The 22,111-nt window shown below is 38.5% G+C and overlaps 1 protein-coding gene across 2 annotated transcripts in view; it reads left to right on the top strand.

The window, feature by feature from the left end:
* Positions 1-22,111, top strand: part of ZNF385B (zinc finger protein 385B) — a 247,102-nt gene that overhangs the window by 140,743 nt on the left and 84,248 nt on the right. The window contains exons 2-3 of one of the 2 annotated variants that reach the window (XM_077830101.1): positions 16,647-16,697; positions 19,035-19,177. In XM_077830101.1, coding sequence (XP_077686227.1) covers positions 16,647-16,697; positions 19,035-19,177 — 194 coding nt within the window. The remainder of the gene's footprint in view (positions 1-16,646; positions 16,698-19,034; positions 19,178-22,111) is intronic. The other variant, XM_077830102.1, reaches the window with a different exon arrangement.

Genomic DNA, 22,111 nt, shown 5'->3' with positions numbered 1-22,111 from the left:
AGTGCTATAAAATGTAAGTGTAGCCAAGCCCAGAGTAAAAATAAATAAATACTCTCTCTTGTTTGTCCGTTTATGCTACCCATTAATCTCTGGCCTTTTTAGTGGAGCTTCCATGTGCAATATTTATAGACATTTGGCTCTTCACACATTTAAAAGCCACAATTAATGCACTTTAAACATGTAGTCCAGTATTAATTGTTCTGGCAGTAAAGTAGTAGAATTAGCCATGCTTTGCTGCATGATCTATCAAAACAAATGAATTCTCTCTTCTATCTCCATGGGATAAGGTATGCTATATTCAGAGCTGGAATGAAAGTGATTTATCACTAAGAAGAGTGTGCAATTTGAGAATATGAACAAGAGAAGTTATTTTGGGACATGGCTCTGAACAAATACAATGAGCTAAATTCATCTCTCTCTCTCTCTCTGTAACTCCCTCCATGTTACTCCATGTCCTGGCTGAACACTTTTTCAGAAAAACTGGAGTAAACAAGACCTATGCATAGAGGAAGGCATGATATTGCCATCTAATACATTGGGGCCTTTTGAACAAAATCTGCTGCACCCTGAGGCTAAAGGATTATAAATACCTTGGGCCCTGATCCTGCAATGAACTGTGTGTAGACAGAGTCCTGAAGCTCATTGCAGGACTTGTACCTCAATCAGGAACTCTATGACTGCAGTTGATTACTTTTGTTTTGAACTATTTTATAGCTATTAAAGTTCAAGCGTAAGAGCACTTCATTGTTTGGGTGAACGTTTACTTTTTAACAAAGTATATGTGTGTACTACAACTATAAGAAGTTAAATCCACAGCATACTGTAGCAGAAGAAAGGTTACACTTCATTCTGCTTGATAGAGAAGTCTTTTAAAGCTGCTTTGTGGAGCCTCTCATCTACCTTCTATTCACATCTGTTTATTTTGATGTCATATTTATTTTTGTTTGCTTTTAACACCATTTATCAAAACAGAACTTAAACCTTTTGATCATTTCCCAAGTGATAAGAGGAGGGATTTTCAAAAGCATCCAAGCCCCTTTGGAGTACAAGTTCCATTGAAAGTCAATTTTTGGGTTTTATCAAAAATCCCACCCCAATCTGTTCTCTATTTAATTGAAAAGAAATACTTTACAAAAATTGCTGCTTCACATTTGTTGAATTTAACCGAGGGCGGGCTTACCCAGATTAATTTAATATAAAAAGTTACAGTCTCAGGACTCCTCCTTGTCCTGTCCTGGCATAGTAAGCAGACAGCTGCTTGTAATGTAAAATGAGTTTCTCTAATGATATGTCTTCCACAGACTAGTCTTCATCAAAGTTCACCAGTTTGGGCTATAGTTTTGTATTTCATCAAGTCTCTCACTAGGATTTTTTCATGCTTGGCAGTAAAGGGACACTGCTGAGCAACTTAGGGTCAGAATTGAAATTTTGTGTTTTTTATTTTTAAAAATTACAAATAGTAAATAGTTTAGGTAGGCCCTATTCCTGATTGGAGCCCAGATGAGGTAAAGTGATGTGCCTAAGGGCACACAAGTTAGTGGCAGAGACAGTGCTCAGCACTTAGGTTTTCTGATTCCCTGATGGGTGACCTAGCCACTACACCACACTGCCTATGTGCACTTCCTGGCACTGTTCCCTCCCACTTCACCTAAAATGCCCATGATTTGGGGCTGATGCCATTTGTTTTTTAAAAAATCTTTAAAAACAAGCCATAAAAACACACAGCTGAAGTTTTAATCTATATAAGAACAGTATCTACTTTTCAACAGCTTTAAAACAGTCTGTAGAAACACTATTAAAATATATATTGTCAGTCTTTTAGGTTATATTTGGTCTGATGATGTCATTAGGTAGGCTGTCCTCCCTCTGGAATCAAGTTGCAAACACGGTCCTGAACAGTAATTAGAGCTAAGCAGCAATTACAGCACATATGATTTGTTCAGACTTATCACTTGCCTGCTGTCTCCTTGCACCAAACATCACAAAAGCACCCCAGTGAAATGAAGGAATTCTTTTTCTCTAAATCTAATTCCACATATAATGCTGAAGTGGTCGTGGACTATGATCTTACAAACCAAGGTAAGCATTACTCTGTGTTGAGCACATACAGGGGTTTCCCCCCCACTGTGAATATAAATATAACACATCGGAAATTAATTTAGGATAAAGTAAAGAAGTATTCAGTTAAAATAGCTATTTTTTGTTGTTTTTGGAAGGCAGGGGGGTTTGTTTATTGGTTAATCCAATCTTTTCCTGAAAATTTTTCCTGCAAATACAGTAAATATACAAGGGAAAATTAATCCCTGATATAACTCCATTGAAGTCAATGGAATCACAAAAGGGATAAATATGGACCAGAATTTATGAAGTATCAAAGCAAGTTTTGCCTTTTTTCCCCCTTCTATGTTAAAGAAAGTTGCTAACTTAGTCGTTGTGTACCTAACAGTCCTATTTATGGTTTGCTGTCATTCTTGTTCCAGTGATGTTATCACATTATAACCAGCACTTGTTAAAAGTTGGAACGATTATTAGAAGCTTTCTGTGTTTCCACACACTCCTTCCGATCCCTCCCAAAGCATCGGAATAGGAGGAGGAGCTGTGATAGCTCACAGTTGACATGGGGGGATTTGGCTAGTCATACAGTGCAGTGAGAGAATGTTCTGGAACACTGAGAGAAGGAAGAGTAATAACTTAGGGAGGAGAGGGGATGCAGAGGATGGGGGAAAAGAGTAGCAGTGAGAGGAGGAAGATTAGTGCAATAATAATTTTTTGTTTCTATAGTGACTTGTCTGAGGACCTCAGAGCACTTTACAGACGTTAATAAATTAAGTCTCTGAACAGTACTGTGAGGTGAGTATTTTTAGTCCTATTTACCAGATTGGAAAACCGAGATTAAGGGTCTTGTCGATGGTCACACAATATGTGTCAGAGCAAGGAACAGAATCTAGTCATCCTGACTCCAAGTCTTGCACTTTACCCACAAAGTTATTTGGACTGCATTATCATCAATACGCAGCTGATACTTTGCTCAACGTCTTTAAATTTCAGATTCGACTCATACTCTCCTACCACCTAAATGAGGTAGGGATCTGGAAAAAAGTAACTGACTGTAGTTCATCTCAAATAAAATGTAGCAGTGGCTTTGACATTGCTTGTAAATACTGACCTCACAATAGTCCTCCATGCATTTTTTACCTCCAGGCTAAAATATTCTACTGTATTCAGATCTATACTTGATGTGTCCCTGGAAACTCCAGTAAGTGCAGAATGTAGGTGCCGCTCTCCTGACTGGGGCAAGGTGCTGCGAACACATAACACCTGTGTTAGGCTCATCTTGGAGGCGCTTCCTGTCCACAACCAGTTTAGGACTCCCATCTGCAAAATATTTTCCCTTTGAAAGTTTGTCAGAACCTGAATCTGACAAATTTTTTAGCACAATAAAGGATACTTTTATTTGGTTTCCATTGACACCCCTTCATCCAGCCTCCAAAATGCTGCTTATGCCTTGAGTAAAACACCTCTTTTGTAAGAAAGAACCTAGCTGTAGAGCTTGTCGGAATTTTTTTTCCACAGAAAAAATTGACTTTCTACTGAAAAAATTAAAATTTTCAGTTTTCAGATTTTTGGCTTTTCTGACAAAAATTGAAGATTTTTTTTTTTTTTTTAGCAGAAATACATTCTGTGTAAATAGCCATTTAGTTGAAAATCCAATTCTCTGTGCCTAACTGCCACAAAGATGATTTTTCTAAAAGATACTCAAATACTAGGGTGATGGGTGCTGGTATAAGAACCTAGATGGAGAAAAAGTGAAGTATTTTGTGTTTTGTGAAGCCCATGGTCAGGTGGCCAAACTACTCTGAGATGATTATATATACAAAAGGCAGGGGGAAAATATCAAATTCTTAGGCCTCTGGCTGAATCTCAAAGGGTTTGGAAGTTCTATATAATTTAGATAAGCCTCAAAGTTCCTTTGGATAAAACTAACTCTGTCTTTAGAGAAGTGGCTAGTGTGATGTATGTGGAGTTGCTTGGTGGTGACTATGCATCTGGAACCAAAATGTGTTTCTGCACACTCTTGGTAGACATGAGCTTGAGTTTAACTCCAATTCCCCCTTTACAGACTTTAACACCAGCCGCTAGCCTCAGTTAAAAACAGAATTGCTGTGTCTTCACTGCTATTTGAACTTGGGTTAGGTAACTGAAGTTAAGAACACACCTCTTTTTTTTTCTTCTCTCAGTGAAGGTGTACCTTCAGATGGACTGGCTGGCCAACTGGGAAAAAACAGTCTCAGGCAAAAGAAGGACTTCCCACCTAGGCCCTCTAAGACAGTGGTTCTCTACCAGGGGTACACATACCCGTGGGGTTATGCAAAGGTCTTCCAGAGGGTACATCAACTCATCATTTGCTTAGTTTTACAACAGGCTACATAAAAAGCACTAGCAAAGTCAGTAAACACTAAAATTTCATACAGACAATGACTTGTTTACACAGCTTTATATACTCTCTACTGAAATTTAAGTACAACATTTACATTCCAGTTGATTTGTTTTATAATTATAGGGTAAAAATGAGGAAGTAACCAATTTTTCAGTAATAGTGGGCTGTGACACTTTTGTATTTTTATGCCTGATTTTGTAAGCAAGTAGATTTTAAGTGAGATGAAACTTGTGAGTACTCCAGACAAATCAGGCTTCTGAAAGGGGTACAATAGTCTGAAAAGGTTGAGAGCCACTGTTCTAAGAAAAAGCCATTGAACAATAGGGTAAAGGGGATCAGGCATTCAAAAAGAGATTGTTCCATGAGAGAGGGAAACAGACTTTCTGTGAAGGCAAACTGAGACCAGGCTGGGTCCCAGGAACTCTAGAGTTTGCTAAAAGAATGTAAGTTGGGTTTGTTCTGCACTTATAACTCAAGCAGGAAGCCCATATAATGAAGCTTGTAGTGAAGTGTATGATTGGATGAGTCTAACCATTCAAGGAGCCTGTTTCTTGTTTTAAAATCATTTTCTTGTATGTTTTGTTCCATTTACTAAATAAACCTACTTCTTTGAAGAAGGTTGTTCATCACTGTGTAGCCCTGGTCACAGACTGCCGAAGGGAAGAGATGCAGGTATCCATTCAGTCCTGCATAACAATAAATGGTTGGCAAAGATGGGGTGTTGAACCCAGATTCTGGTCTAAATGTGGGAGAATTGTAAAATTCCAGCCCAGACACACAGGTGCTGGACTGGGGGTGTGGCAGCACCTCCTGGCTTGAAGTGGTTTCTATCATATACAGGGCTTACAGTTGGGTTTAATGGCTTTGAGCATGCCCCCACTCCCACACATACACAAATTGTTCCAGCACACCTGCCCAGACAAGTAAAGGCACAAGCCTGACACCTAATGGGGTACACTCCGAGAGACCAGAAAGGGGACAGAGGTTCAAGCAGCCCTGTAACTATGATACATTGTCAGGATTGTGACAATGATGAACTTCCAATAAGTGCCCAGCAAAAAAAAAAAAAAAAATTGTAGAAGGAAAAAGTAAGAAAATTTATTTTCTTGTGTTCTTTTGGGGAAGACAATGGGAAAAGACAGAAATAAAGAGCTATCTACAGCTCAGGAAAAGTCAGCTAGTAGAATTATGCAAAGAAAGGAACCAAAACTCTAGAGAGCTGAAAAAGACACAGCTGGTTAGTCTGATATGATCTGATGACCAGAAAAGAAATGGCATCCCAGAACCAGATAAGGACTGGGGAGGATGACCTAGTTCATTCAGAGCACCTGCAGATGTTGAGGAAGACAGGCTTGAACAAACTAGGACATTCTGAGGAGCACAACGGGGGCTCAGGCAGAGGCATAGATGAGGAGTCCTGGAGTGCGTGTAGCAATTGGACCCTGCTGAGATGGAGTTCCCTGAACCAGAGGAGTCTAGAGTGGGAGAACCTACAGCATGAGAGAGAAAAGCAGGAGGGCCGGAGATGCTGGTCCCGAGCTTATGCTAGTGCAGCTTAATTTAAACCCAGCTATCTATGGTCCCAAAAGGCTGTTTCAACAGTGGGGAATTGCAACAGCATAGGGACACCCTGGCTATGCTTCCTTTCTTTGGCTCATCCCCGTTTCTGGGATTGAGGTGGTGGTGCACCACCTGTGAATTCCTCCATTGTGAGTGAATCCTCCACTGACTGGTTTGGCTGGCTTTCTGGCTTTATGCCCTGGTACAATTCAAAGCAGCCGTACTGAGATCAAGGATCTAGCCAGTTCTGTGTGTGATAATCTTTGTTTAGGAATAAACTGAAGAGTCACAAATATATAGGGTGAAATCCTGACCTATTGTGGTCAACAAGCAAAACTCCCATTGTCTTCAGTAGGGCCAAGATTTTGCTCATAGTACCTAAGAGTACTGCATGTATTAATAGCCAATCATGTTTATTTAGAATGGAACAGTCCAGTGCAGCAGAGAAGAATATGCTACGTTCTGACATGCCACACAGCTTTCTAATGGAGCAAATGGCTTTGTTTGTTTTAGAAGTCTGCAAAATTAGCTTTTTAGAGAAACAAATGACAAATATTTCCATGCTACCTACAGATAAAAGCAAATCACAGTTGTACAGCAGCCAGCACATTGCTTCTAAATGTAATGAGGGATGCTTCTTAATTTATTTAATTGCTTAAGCTTGACAAACAGCCAATACTAATAAATATGCACTGATATTAGTATGGTGTTTCTATGGTTCATTTGACTTGGAAATATAAATATTGAAAAAGAAACAAGTGGAACAGTACAGCACAGTGGCTGCCAAAATGAAATGGTATATGGAATGAGTATTTTCTCTTCTGAAATTTGTATTGTTCAGGAGCACATGCAGGACAAAAGTTAGAGAGAGATAAATACTATACAAGTTACACAATGTGCAGGTTAAAATTTGAACAAGTTATCATAAAGATATAGGCGCTATGAAGGTTAATTCAAACAGCTGTGACCTAACAATTTTAACATGATTATTTCAGGTGAAGAGGTTAAAATACCTTTCTCAGTTCTAATTGTTTGGACACTCTTTTTGCCCTTTTTGGTATTTACAATACAAAGTCCAGGATGATTTGTTGTTGATTTTTAAGCTGTTTAACATGTAAAAGAGTTACAGGTGTAAATTTAGCTTTTCTTGATTAAAGTTGATTCATTTTCCTCTAAAATATTGGAAGTATTGTTTTTCTTTAACCACAAAAAGCTTTAAGAGACACATCTGTTTTTTTCAGTTTCTAATTTTTGACACACTACTGAATTCTAGAGACTCGAGAACAAATTCCGAGAATGGCTTTCGTATATTATTAATTATAAATATTTTAACTGATTGAAAACATCAACTTTTTTGTGATAAGCTCCACACATGTGAACTACATGCATAGTAGTCACAATCTGTTTTATACATATTTTTTAAATGGAAAAATTTCCTTTAGTCATGAGGGATTTGAGGGAGAAAATTCTACTGAGGAAAAAACATCTTAATTCACAGAAATGAAAATGGTGTACAGTCAATCCTCAGTATTCCAGACACACAAGTTAGGTGAGATAATATCTTTTAGTATATTAGAAATTGGTCCAGTAAAAGATATTACCAGATTTACCTTATCTTTATCATATCCTGGGACTAACATGACTGCTACAACCCTACAAACAGCTCACTATTCTAGTGAGGAAGGCCCTAATCTCTCTCAGCCTTGCGCATACACTTAATTTCAAGGATGGTGAGTATTCCCATTGATGTCAGTGGGACTACTTACATGTTTAAAGTTAAGCATGTGTATAATGCTTGTACGGTCTAAGAATGGAGCCTATTTCACAGGATGAAGTGCATTTATAATTAGGCTAGTGAGGTAATTAAAGAGACTAGTTATGGTTTTATTCTTTTATATTATATTTAAACAATTTAAGATATTGGTCTTCATCCAGTCCCTGCTGAAGTCAGTAGCTCAGAACATTTTTATTGGTGGCATGTTTTACTTTGATAACACATGCTGTTGATGTTGTGAGCTTGATATTGGAAAAGGGATTATGGGTAAATCATTGTACTGTGTATTTTGTAGATACAACATTCCAGGACGAAAACCTCATAAACATTTCCACAGATGTGAAGTGAATGAAAATGTGTTGTCCTGTCATGTAAATTATTTACCCAGTTATTTACTAGCAATCATTTTTAGCTGAACTAGTTATTCTGGGAACTCTTCAGATATTTTTTCTGTATATCTCTCAACTGCATAATCAATATATAATAAATCCTATATATCGACTATAAACTTTTTTATTGTACACTTACATTTTTTGCAAGCTGTTTATGACTCCTAATATTGTGTGGAAAAATAAGTAAGTGGGGGTGTGAAATCCTGGCATGATATTAGGTCAAAACTCCAATTAACTGCAAAAGGGTCAGGATTTCATTCCAGGTTTGTATACTGTATGGCATGTTTAGGAGAAATCTTAAATACATCTGACATGTAGAAACACTTTAGTTCAAAGTATCTGCTTTTCTACAACTCCGAGTGCGAGAGAGCGTACACGTACAATCCTGTTAATACATATAATCATAAGACATTTCTTTGTGGATGATTAATAATGGAAATATTAGTGTTACATTCCACATTTTCATTTAGAAGGACAGAATGATTTTCATAGTCTGGCTTGTTTATTATGTGAAGTTGAGTTAGTTATCTATAATAGTGCTATAACTTATCTATATAGTTCCTTCAGTTTATACAATATGGTTATGCCATATGAAATGAATGCAGAGTTTGTTGCAGCAGTTATGTCAAAAAGGCAAAACCCTTTAGAACCTAATGAGATCCAAAATGATTGGTGTGTCAGTTTCTCTAGTTTTGTTCCTATGCAAGGTCAGACATGGACTAAAATAAAGTGTTTCTGCAGATTGCCTTTCCTCCTGATTTTGAGGCAAGTGGACTTTCTACTAATCATATCCTATCCAATAGCCATTAGTAACCAGTCTGGATGAATAGTCATTCCTACCGCCTTTTGAAATACCACCTTTGACAATTCTGCAGGTTTTAAAGAGGTAGTCATGTATGTTGATGGAAGTGCTTCATATTCTTTAGATCACTTCATAGGTCAGTGGAAGAATTGACTGTCCCATTGATGTTTGAATAAGGTTTGAGAGGAATGAAGTTGATACAACTTCTAGACTTCAAATTATGTATGCATCACAAAGGTTTTAGTGGTAATCATATTGACTCTTGAAGGAACTCATTCATTAATTAGTACGGTGCTTTGGGGATATAAACTGCTTAGTATTTTTCCTATTGTCAGTGGAAAGCAATGGAAGTGTTCTCATACACACTGCTGTTTTGATTCACAAGTTATTTTTAAATATAAGTTATGTTGCCTGGGCAGTGCTGCTCTCTCAGGATCATATTAATTTACCATTTGGGAAATTCAGATAAAGAATTGATCTTGAAAGTCGCTCTCTCTCCTTTAGCTCTGACAAGCCACGATAGCCTAGTGGTAGCATATGGCAAGCACTAGCTTTTATTCTGCTGACTGTGTTTTAGGGGGAAAAATCTCAAAGTTCACCTTCCTGAAAATGCTTAATGCGCTACTTCTAAAATATGGCTTTCCTTCACTATTCTGATACTTGCACTTCACCATTTTCACAACCCAATACAAAATTCATTTATTTGACTTAGCTTTCTCTTAGTAATCAATCTCTCTCTCTCTCTCTCTCTCTCTCAGATATACTCAGAGACATACAACACTTCCACTCACACACTAAGCAAAAAAATAAACAGAAAATCCCCATAGCCTATAAACTGATCAGGGGAGGGAGGGAGAGAGAATTTCTGGTTTTAAGTACATGTAATTCAGATACTGTGGTGATGAGTCACATAAATCCGTAGATTTAGTGACCTGCAAGGGTTCACTATATTTGTATGTCATTTCTGGAAATATCAGCTCCTAATGAAAGTAGATAGTAATGGGTCATATTGCAGCAGGGATCCAGATAGTGGAGCATCATTTTAACAGTGATTCTGCTTTGAAGGGAAGAACCCTAATTGATTATTTTTAATACATATTTCATTAGATTATTAAAAATATGATTTACTTGAACACATCACTCTCTATATAGTTGTCTATAAATAAGTGTAATAAGGACTTAAAGGACTTCTTTGAGGGATGTCAGAGTCCTCAGAGGAGTAGATGTTGGCTCGGATCATTATTTTTTAGAGGCCACCTTAAAAGTTAAACTCAAAAAGATCACAAAGATGGACCCAAAAAAAGGGTGTTACAGCCATAGAGAAGTTCAAGGAGAAAGAAACAGGTCAGATTCCAGATTACACTTCACAACCATACCAGTGTTTACCAGCACCAAGCTGTTGAAAGGCAGGAAGACATATGGTGAAACTGGAGGAAGATGGTAGTCAAGACAACAGAGGAAGAAGTGGGCTGCCAAAGATGGCAGAAGAAAGATGAATGAATTACATCTGGAACATGGGCAGTTACTGACTAACAGAAAGTTATGAAAGCAAAAAAGGAAGAGTGCAAGACACATGCCCAACAGATAATCATCAAATGATCCATTCCCCGTCACTCATTCCCAGCTTCTGGCAAAGAGAGGCTAGGGACACCATTCCTGCCCATCCTGGCTAATAGCCATTGATGGACCTATCCTTCATTAATTTATCTAGTTCTTTTTTGAACCCTGTTATGGTGTTGGCCTTCACAGCATCCTCTGGCAAGGAGTTCCACAGGTTGACTGTGCATTGTGTGAAGAAATACTTCCTTTTATTTGTTTTAAACCTGCTGCCTATTAAATTCATTTGGTGACCCCTAGTTCCTGTGTTATGAGACGTAGTAAACAACACTTCCTTATCTACTTTCTCTACACCAGTGATGATTTTATAGACCTCAATCATATCTCCCCTTAGTAGTCTCTTTTCCAAGCTGAAAAGTCCCAGTTTTATTAATATCTGCTCGTACAGAAGCCATTCCATACCCCTAATCATTTTTGTTGCCCTTTTCTGAACCTTTTCCAATTCCAATATATCTTTTGTGAGCTGCGGTGACCCCATCTGCACATAGTATTCAAGATGTGGGCGTACCATGGATTTATGTAGAGGCAACATGATATTTTCTGTCCTATTATCTATCCCTTTCTTAATTATTCCCAGCATTCTGTTTGCTTTTTTGACTGCTGCTGCACATTGAGTGAATGTTTTCAGAGAACTATCCATGACTCCAAGATCTCTTTCTTGAGTGGTAACAACTAATTTGGACCCCATCATTTTAAATGTATAGTTGGGATTATGCTTTCTAATGTGCATTACTTTGCGTTTATCAACATTAAATTTCATCTGCCATTTTGTTGCCCAGTCACCCAGTTTTGAGAGATCCTTCTGTAGCTGTTTGCAGTCTGCCTGGGTCTTAACTATCTTTAGTTATTTTGTATCATCTGCAAATTTTGCCACCTCACTGTTTATCCGCTTTTCCAGATAATTTTTGAATATGTTAAATTAGGACTGGTCCCAGAACAGACCCCTGGGGGACACCACTATTCACCTCTCTCCATTCTGAAAACTGACTATTTATACCTACCCTTTGTTTACTATCTTTTAGCTAGTTACTAATCCATGTGAGCACCTTCTCTCTTATCCTGTGGCAGCTTACTTTGCATAAGAGCCTTTGGTGAGAAGCCTTGTCAAAGGCTTTCCGAAAATCTACGTACGCTATATCCACTGGATCGCCTTGGTCCACGTGCTTGTTGACCCTCTCACAGAATTCTAGTAGATTGGAGCGGCATGATTTCCCTTTACTAAAACCACGTTGACTCTTCCTCAACAAATTATGTTCATCTATATGTTTGACAATATTGTTCTTTATTATAGTTTCAACCAGTTTGCCCGGTACTGAAGTCAGGCTTACAGGCCTGTAATTGCTGGGATCACCTCTGAAGCCCTTTCTAAAAATTGGCATCACATTAGCTGTCCTCCCCAGTCATCTGGTACAGAAGCTGATTTCAGTGATAGGTTACAGACTACAGTTAGTAGTTCTGCAATTTCACGTTTGAGTTCCTTCAGAACTCTTCAGTGAATACAATCTGGTCCTGGTCATTTATTGCTGTTTAATTTATCAATTTGTTCCCAAACCTCCTCTAATGATACCTCAATCTGGGACAGTTCCTCAGATCTGTCACCTAAAAAGAATGGCTCAGGTTTGGGATGCCCATCAGAAACTCTCATGGACAGAAAATACATGAAGAACAAGTCAGACGATGGAAAGAATATTCCATGCCAAATTAAACTGTCCAGAATCAATGATCATGCACATGTTCAAGAGAAATGCCAATGCTAAGTTAGAAATAGAAGAGGGGCCAATAACACCCAATGAAATTAAATCAAAGGCCTCAAACAGGAGAAAGTTCCTTGGATTGATAGAATTCAAGCAGAGGTACTAAAGGTACCTGTGAGTAGTTACCAAGACACTGTAACGAAATATGGATGAAAGAACAAGTGCTACAAGACTAGAAAGATGGTATTACTATGGTGTTGCCAAAAAAGGGTGATCTTACTCGGTGCATGAATTGGAGAGGTATTGTACTATTATCAAACCTTGGCAAAGTATTGACTACTAGGATACTGAATAGAATGAAGAAAGCAGTGGATGAAGCATTGTATGAAAAACAGGCTGAGTTCCATCAAGGTAGATCATGTTTTGAACAGACATTCACTCTTTGACAGATCACTGAAAAAGCTACTGCTTAGCAAAGCCCCATTTTCATCAACTCTGTTGACTTTAAGAAAGCGTTCTATAGTGTCTACAGAGACACCCACTGTGGAATATTACTAGAAGCTATGAGATATCAGACAAGCTGCTCAACATAATACTTTATATAATAGAAGTAGAAGTAGTACAGCGTATGATTGGATACAGGCTTGGGTGCGTGGTTTGATATTATGACTGGAGTTAGACAAGGATGTTTATCACCAATCCTCCTTGTATTAGCAAAAATTGGACTGAAAGTAAAGGCAGAGAAAACAAAGATTAGGAAAAAGAAAAGGAGTACTTGTGGCACCTTAGAGACTAACCAGTTTATTTGAGCATGAGCTTTCGTGAGCTACAGCTCACAGGAAATGGAACAACAAATGCAAAGGTGTGTGTGGATGGAAAAGAAATGGAAGAGGATGGAAAAGTTCTGCTATCTGCGGAGCGTGATGACATTTGAAGATGGCTGCAATAAAGCGATTCATACAAGATTAGGAAAAGCAAACAGCACTTTTGGAAGGGTGAACACCATCTGCTCAAAGAGAGGTCTCCCCACTAAACTGAAGGTCAGACTATACCCTGCGATTGTACTGAGCTTGCTACTGTACAGAGCAGAGATGTGGCTGATGGTGGTCACTGACAGAATGAGACTGGAAGCTGCCCATTACAGATGGCTGAGGAAGATATTATGCTTTTCGTGGAAAGACAAAATAACAAATGTGAGAATAGGGGTGCTGACAGAACAGGACATGCTAAAAAATTTAGCAGAGAAAGAGAGCTCAGATGGTTGGGACATGTACTTTGCATGGAAGATGGGAGACTTGCTAAGCAGCATTAAATTGCATACCTAAGGGAAGGAAGAGAAAGTGAGGAAGGCCAAGGAAGAGCTGGCAGAAGAGAGTGAGAGGATATTGAATGAGCTGGCATTATCTAGGAAGAAGTACTACAACTAGTGAGTAACTGTGATCGCTGGAGGAACTAGACTGCCTGATATGTCAGCGACACGAGGAACTCAAGTTTAAGGTAAGGACTCATACAAGACTCTCTTTTTTTAGTGCAATGATCCTTTTCAGGATATAGGCAGTGGAGCTGAAGCAAACTTTATTCAGTCGGAAAGTCTGTGTTGCCTCTGGCTCAGAATTGTTTATATTTAAAAAACACTTTACTTCAATGTATTGTTCAAAAATATTTTTGACAATGTTCAAAAGTTCCTATTACAAATTAGTAAATGGTACTGAAAGCTTTACAGCCCTGAAAAGGGTCATAGATGTGTGCACAGTGAATTTTCATAAATATGAGATTTAAACCATTTTAAAAAAAGAAAAGGAGTACTTGTGGCACCTTAGAGACTAACCAATTTATTTGAGCATGAGCTTTCGTGAGCTACAGCTCACTTCATCTGAAAACCATTTTAAACATCTCATGTCTGCTCATAAGGGTTCCAAGCCTTTAAAGGAAAAATCAGGTACATTGGATGACAATCTAAAATCTAAGGTGAGGATGACTGAGTGCACTATGATTGCAGGCTATGAATTAATTCAGCCAGTGTCTGCACAACCAAGGGGATGACTGTTGTCCACCTTGAAGGTGTGTTCTAAATTCCAACAGTTGCTTTGATGATCTGGCCTGATGTTCTGAAAATGCAGCACTAAAAGGAGAAAAGAAAACTCAAAAACCCGACCCATTCCTTCAGAAGTTCCTATTCTGCTACCATCCCACTTATTTGCACCTTCTGCAGGCAAAAGTTGCCTTGAGTGGTTGTTATTACAATGCAAAGCAACCCCAAGAGCTTGTCTACACTGGCACTTTACAGCACTGCAGGGGTGTGAAAAAACACCCCTCTGAGTGCTGCCAGTTTCAGTGCTGTAAAGTGGCAGTGTAGACCGTGCACAGCTCCCAGTGCTGGGAGCTATTCCCCTCGTGGAGGTGGGGTTTTTTTAATCGCGCTGGGAGAGCTCTCTAATATTTACATATAATATTTATTATTCTAATAAAATGGGAAGCACTCTGGATCTTCAGCTAGGATTTAAAAAACTGATTTCATCCCTTAGCTTTTCAGAGTGGTGTGAAAACCTTCTGCTGAGGACTAATATTTTTTGGCAAAGTCTCTGCCTGTTTCTTGAACCTGATGATGTAACTGTAGATAATTATTGCAGCTGGAGTCAGAGCAGCAGCAGATGAACTAGAAAAAATAAGTCACATGATAGACAGAACACCGGGAAACAAGCTTGTCGGAAATCTTGTTGTTTGTTTTTAATTATTTTAATCCAAACACCAGATATTTCTTTTGTAGCATATATCCTAAGAGTAAACGTGGAAAGAGTTTTCTTAGTTCTTGAAGCCATTACAATAAAAAATATGGTAAAACAGTGTTTAAACTAGCAGGAGGAGGGTGAATGAATTTGCAAGAAAGATCACTTATTTATGCCCAAGATTTACTACTAATTTAAAACAATCTGACACAGTAAAATGTCTGCATCCTTAAAATGTTAATGAAATGGTAAACATCTGCTAAATTTATAGTGATAATGAACATTGTCAGCTACATCTTTGTTGTGCCAGTATTCCTGCTTGGTTCATATTTGCATACAAATTTGATTGGGTGACAGTGGGACTGTGTTTGACCTTTAGGGGGAATTTTGGTGCAAGTCTGTGTTCCATTCTGCTTGATCTGATGACTCTTAAGTGAAGAGGTTCTAGCTTTGTCACTTTTGGTCATCTCTTCCTGCTAATGTTGCCAGGGATTTTTACAGGGAGGTTGGGTGGAGGGAGGACAGTCAATGGGCCTCTGTGACTTGATTGGCAGGGGTAGTAGAGGAGAAGGATTTTTAAAGTCAACTGTGGGGTGGGGGGAGTGAAAATAGTTGAACACAGGTTTATGGGGAACTGCCTTCACTAATCAAACTGTTGGGTGCATGTTTTATGTAAATTCTGTAGAATCTATGAATCCATCCTGGTATCCTGAAGATATTCCAGATTTAATTATTCTGACATCCCATATCATGGACTGCACAAATTGCAGTGAGGCTTCTAGTATATGTTGTGATAAATTTGATATATCAGTAGTCAGCCAGGATGTACCAAGAAGAGTGCACAGAGATATGGAAAAAATAGTGAAAACTTATTTCTATGATGAATACTCGCCATAGCCTGACTAGAAGGAATGGGAGGTCAGTCATTACAAAAACTCAGCCTTAATTTTAATTTTCGTTGTAATTGAAGCAATATTTATAAGTCTGACTAAATCAAAATATGTAAATATTGTTTTATTGAAGAATTAAATTGACAATGGCTGGAACATTACCTAATTAGAAGCACAGTGTGTAATTAAGTACACTGTTGCAGTGTGAATACAATACTGAGTTCTGTGTACCTAATATATCAGAATCAGCTAGTAGAAATACAATACAGTCAAAGGATAATTCCTTTGGTAAATCTCTTGATGCACTATTATCCTGTTGATCTATTTTTTCATTGCAGATCTAAGGAAGAGGCTGAATGTGCATTAGACTGCCATTAGTTTTTTAGTGTTTATGAATTCACACGAATAAGCTCTAACCTACAGTTAATTAAACACAACTCTCAATGAGTTTCACAAGTCTATGCAAAATATAAAATCTTATAGATTTCAAACAGTATTTTAAATTTTGCAAGTGATGGGGTTGGGAAAGGAGAAAATGTAGGATAATTTTATTAGGATCAATCTTCCTCTCAAGAAGGAATGTAACCAGCCTGGTGGGGCACTGCTGCAATATTGTGTCCATCCCTTCTGTGACCCCAGGATTTACCAATGCATGAATTGGGGAGGATTGTGGTCTGTAATTAATCTAATAGACTATAACATTACATTCTTATGCAGTGGCTGAAACTAATATATTTACCCTCTCCTATTCAGTAGTATCTACAAAGGACCTGTCTTGGATGGTAGACTATCTAATCAACCCAGGTAACCACAGCATCACAACATTCAATCTGATTCTCAGATATAGTAGAATGGATTTTAAATGGTGTCTATGAACCTATGGTTGTGAGATCAAAAGAAGAGGGAACAAATGCATTGCCTATTCTGAATGAAGTTTCACTCAGTGACCCACACACAGATTCCAAATGCACTGGGACAGATCTACTTAGCAAGGCCTTACAGACTGCCTGGCATCTCTCAGATGGGTGTGGGTGAGTGGTGAGGTTTGATGAGGAAGAGAGAGTTGCACTTGTTGCTCCACAGTCTACTTCCTACCTCATTCTAAAAGGCCCAGAGACCCTGCATGGGGAGCAGCGTACACTACTCACTCTCCTTGGGACCAGAGAAACATCTAACACAGGACTTCTCTCCTCCTCATCACTGATTAGCCATTGGGGAAAGGAGGAAGAAGGTAACTGGAGGGCTAGTGGTAGGAGCAGTATTAATGGAGAGGCAAAGAATCTATTAGATGGGGACAAGGGAAGCTAGTAGGAGGAGAAGGCAGATGATCAACTGGCTGCGGTGATTGCAGAGCAATGGATGAATTGACTGGGGCTGTGTGGTAAAAGGATCCATTGAGTGGTTGTGGGGAAGAGGATGGATTGCTGATGTTAGAGGATCAGTTGCTTGATTAGAGATGTATGTGGAGCTGAGGATGTGATCAATAGGATTGCAGGGAGGGGTGGGATACTTTTGATTAATTTACCTGATGAGCTGAGAGGCTGCAGGGGGTGTGCAGCATAGATGATGAGTTGGGCAGCTTCAGGGGGGAAAAGAGTGGGTTTGGGCACAGACTGGATTGGCAGCCCTGAGGAGGAGGATTGGTGGGTAGGGAATCAATTGAGTGGAAGGCCTTGGAAGGGTTGAAGGGCAGTGCATTGTTTGTGTTAAATGTTTAATTTACAGTATCTAGAAGTCACTTGACACATTAATTGAAGAATATTTTGCAACCCCAAATAGCAGAATGTAAATCCAGTTGTTACAGATCTGCATTTGGAGCTCCAGAAATAACATTTTTAAAGTAAGGTATATAATGAAAAAATGTCTAATCTGGGGTGTTAATGCTCTCTGTTTCAGAAGAAGAGCAAGGGAAGGGAGCAGGGGGACAAAGAGACAGCTTTGGTGACATAAGCTCCCTGGCAAATCTACAGAATTCCCACTGGAAAATCCAGCCAGAGATTAGACCGAGAGTTGCCTTCTCCTGCCCTCAGAGGGTGAGGAGAGGGTGAGGGGAAGGGAAGTGTACAGCCAGGGAGGCAGCAACAATGTGGCTTTGCTGTGAACCATTCTGCGAAGAGGGAGAGCATGACCCTCTGCAGAAAACTGACAAGAAATTTCCTTGTGGATATTGGGACACCTGTACCATTAGATGTACAAACCTCCTACACTTTCTGTTGGTGCATACCCCCTTGTTCCCCTCCCCCTGTGAGATGAGAGAGTCAGGAGCTATGCAGAAAGAAAGGATATAGGCCTGCTCTTGTATTAAATATTAATCTGTTCAGTTTTAGACAGTCAGTCATTAATTAGGAAAGATTCCACTTGTTTGAGGCCACATTTTGTCTGTGTGTATTTATAAAATGGGTTCCTATGAACTAAAAATTTGGAAAGCCTTAGTTTGGAAAGAAAGATGTAGGGTTAAATTAAGAAAATATTGTTGGAGAGTGATGTTGAGGGAAAGTAGAAAATTGGGTTTATTTTTGTGCCGTATGGTTATTTAGTATAACCATGTGTTATGGACTTACTACTTATTTCTTGATTTCTTGCATTTTTAATCAGTAGGCCTTTTCTTAGTTTTTTTAAAAAGTCTTTGAATCATACTTTTCCAGCATTAAGCACATTACAGATGCCATTATAAGGGAGAAAAATGAATGCACAACTCACATTAAAAAATACCTCTGTATCCCAGCTTGCATAAATGTCCACTCTCACTAATCTCATAGGCAACCCTGAATTGCAAAAGTATCTGTTTGTAATAGGTGCTCAGCCCTGCCTTTCTGGCTCATCAGAATTTTTGAGCCTTAGAAGTGTTTTTATTCTGCCTGTCCAATGTGATTTATGCACCATATGTCTCCTCTTCAGAATCTGAGCAGCTCTGGGCATGGGGAAGTGTTCTGCCTCATCCAGACTGTGAAGAAGGAGGCATCTTTTAATTGTATTAACTCCTACTGAACCACTTTATCAAAGGTGTATGATGTTTATTTCTTACAGGTTGTTAGCCAGAGGTGATTTTTCTCTACCTTTACAGAGTGTATGTGCCTAAAGAAAGGGCATTTTTGTCTATGAGGGAGTGATGAATTCCTGTTTTTGGTTTGTTGTTGGCAGGCAGTGCATGCCATACTACTACACTTCCTGCCCTTGTGCGCACACCGACTCTGATGATGCAGCCTTCACTGGATATCAAGCCCTTTATGTCCTTTCCTGTGGACAGTAGTTCTGCTGTTGGACTCTTCCCAAATTTTAACACAGTAAGTAAATTTGTGTTCATGTTATTAGCCCCCTCCTCCTGCTTTCTCTGCAGATGCTAATAATCAGTACATGAAGCCTGTCTTACAACTCTATGTATTGGTTACATCAAACGTTAGATAACCCTTTTTAACTCTTACAATAGCTAATTTCTCACGTAGGGAACAGGACAGAATGAAATCCAGTGTTCACTTGTTATATACCTTCCCTTTTAGACCACCCTGTTGCATGGTTCCTGTTGAGGTTCCAACAAATACAGACTGTTTTCTTCTGGAGATGTGGTTGGCATGTAAAAAGAACACCACAATGTGCAGTTAGCAAGCAATGGTGTCTTGCGTGAGTGTGTGTGTGTGCGTGCACGTGCATGCATATGCTATGAAATAGAAAGACCAATATACATAGGAAATAGAAAGATCAAAGATGATTTTGAAAACAAAAGTCTTTTTCATATTAAAGATAATAGGCAAGGCCTTCAGCTGATATAAATCAGCCTAAAACCATTGTAACCAATGGAGTTACTCAGACTTTCACTAGCTGAATGTCTGGCCTATCATTGAATGAAGAGATGTGAAACTGAAATTGATATCTAATCAGCCAGGGTGAAAAACAATTTCTTATTAACTCATATTTACTTTTGATTCATTTTCTGTTTACTGTGTTTTTCTTCTGAAAAATTACACCTCTATTTTTGCAATGCATTTGCTGTAAAATGACTGCAACATGCAGTTAAATCATTGACAAAGCTGCTGCCCTATTTTTTTCAGAGTAAAAAATTTGTTTTTAAAGTCTAATCTTTATTTTTAATTGCTCTTACTTCCTTAATTGCCCCATTAATAGATTCTAAATATTATTAAAATCCCTATTGTTAATATCCTTTACAGTTCATTAAATTATCCCCATATGCTTATTGCATACAACTTAAAACTAATATTTTGCATGTTTGCTGAGCTTGTTTTTTTCCATGTTCAGGGAATCAGTCTGTAAATAACAAGTTAATAGCGACAGAAAGGAGAATGGTTCAGGTCATTGTGTGAATAAATTCTGTCCAGTCAGTAAATATATTTTGTTCATTCATAAGGATTACATGAATTGTACAGCATCATAGTTGTCACTGTAGTCAGAAAAAAATTGCATTATCAGCACCACCAGACAGTGCTTATTTGAACCACTGCCAAATGTTTCCTTTTGCAAACTTATCTTCTGTATGACGTGAAGACAGCAAGAGGATTTTTCCTCATGACTTGTAAATATATTTTGCAGAGAGGTCTTGTGTTATGGTACATAGTGCTGGAGGGTGATTATGGAGTAGTATACCAGCAACTTCTTTCAAAGGCCATTATAAGCCATTTTGAATATTAATGTATTCATTGCAAAATACACACATAAAATATGTATAGTGTATGTGTATATATACATATACACACAATACATAAGATATATATGGGGGAGTATGTATGTGTGCATATGCAAAAAAGCATTCCAGATGTGCTTATGGTATGAGGGAGCCAAACCCAAAAATGGTACTGCAAATGGGGGCACACCATTCTCCAATATACGATCATTGCGATTATGTTCTGTTCTAAGGTACTTAAGCGTCGTCTTTGTTTAATGCTGCTGTACATTAGCCAGACTTTTAAATAAACTTTTTCTCTGAGGATCCTGCAAATGTCAAGCCTATCAGTATGCATTATTTATTGCTATTATTATTGACCATTTAAATTGCAGTAGTATCTGGAGGCCAGTCATGTAGACTGGACATGTAGACTGTTTTTGCCTACGCATATTTCTTTATACTTACCCAAGCTAACTTCCATCTGCCTCGTCCCCCATCCAGTTTTTAAACCCACCTGGAGCCACTCACAGTTTTCTGTGGTATTTAGTAACCAAAAGAGCAAAACTTCAACTACTTGCTGTCTACTTTCTCCCTTGAAATCACTGATAACTATATTAAATAGCACTGGAAAAGGCACAGACACACCACATTTTAACCTGCATTCTCTGAGAAGCAGTAGTTTACTTTTACTCCCTTTTTAATTCACAAGAATTTCCCCCTCCTCCCCTAGTGTTTATTTCCTTAATCGCTTTTTATGATGGGCATTGTCATCTGCTAATGGGCACAATGATCCCTGACTGTCTTGAGTTCATTCTTATTAACTAAACATATGCACTGCAAATATATATTTTACATCATGATAACATGAGTGGTGGCTTTAGGACCAAACCCTGTTATTTTTCTCTTTCATTGTAAGCCTGAGCAAATGGTCTGTAGCGCGGAGTGAGAGAGAGGGTGTATGTGAAATCTGACCACACGCAAACATTGCAAAATTTAGGTTGACAAAAGTGAACCTAAATGAAGACATAATGTATGTAAGATCTAGGTCACCTATGTCTGGGCCTGAAGGAAGCCATACAATTAAAAGTGCTTTGCATCATCTTCCCAAGTGCCAGTAGCACATCATGGATTAACAGTATGTATTAGATATTGTAGGACCCTGTGAGTTTCCAGACCTAGAAACCTACAGATTTCACCCATGAGAGTAATTACAAAAAATTTAGGCCCCGATCTCCCATTAACCACTGTGAAGTCCAATTAACTTTGATGGGATAGATCCAAAGGCTGGATCAGGTCCTTCATTTATGTTTTCATACCTTTTTGAGAGTTGGAAAAGAACTCCTGAAAATGAAACATCTTGGGATATACTTGTCTCTGTTTGTATTGAACTGCCAGTTCACTAAATGTTTCCTGTAACTTGACATAGGTGGAGATAATTTCTGGCTTGTTAATTGTAATGACGCAAGAAGAAAAGAGCTTCTGCTTTACATTTGATGATGCAGCAAGTATCAGGGCAAGAAAATAGAATAATGATAAATGGTAGTAAATGGAAAATGTCTTAAAAGGAACATCCCCGAGAGAGCACGTTATTTCCTGAAGAGCA

The sequence above is a fragment of the Eretmochelys imbricata genome, chromosome 11 (genome assembly GCF_965152235.1).
Source record: "Eretmochelys imbricata isolate rEreImb1 chromosome 11, rEreImb1.hap1, whole genome shotgun sequence".
In the NCBI taxonomy this organism is placed as follows: Eukaryota; Metazoa; Chordata; order Testudines; family Cheloniidae; genus Eretmochelys; species Eretmochelys imbricata.
This window is presented reverse-complemented; position numbering and strand designations above follow the sequence as displayed.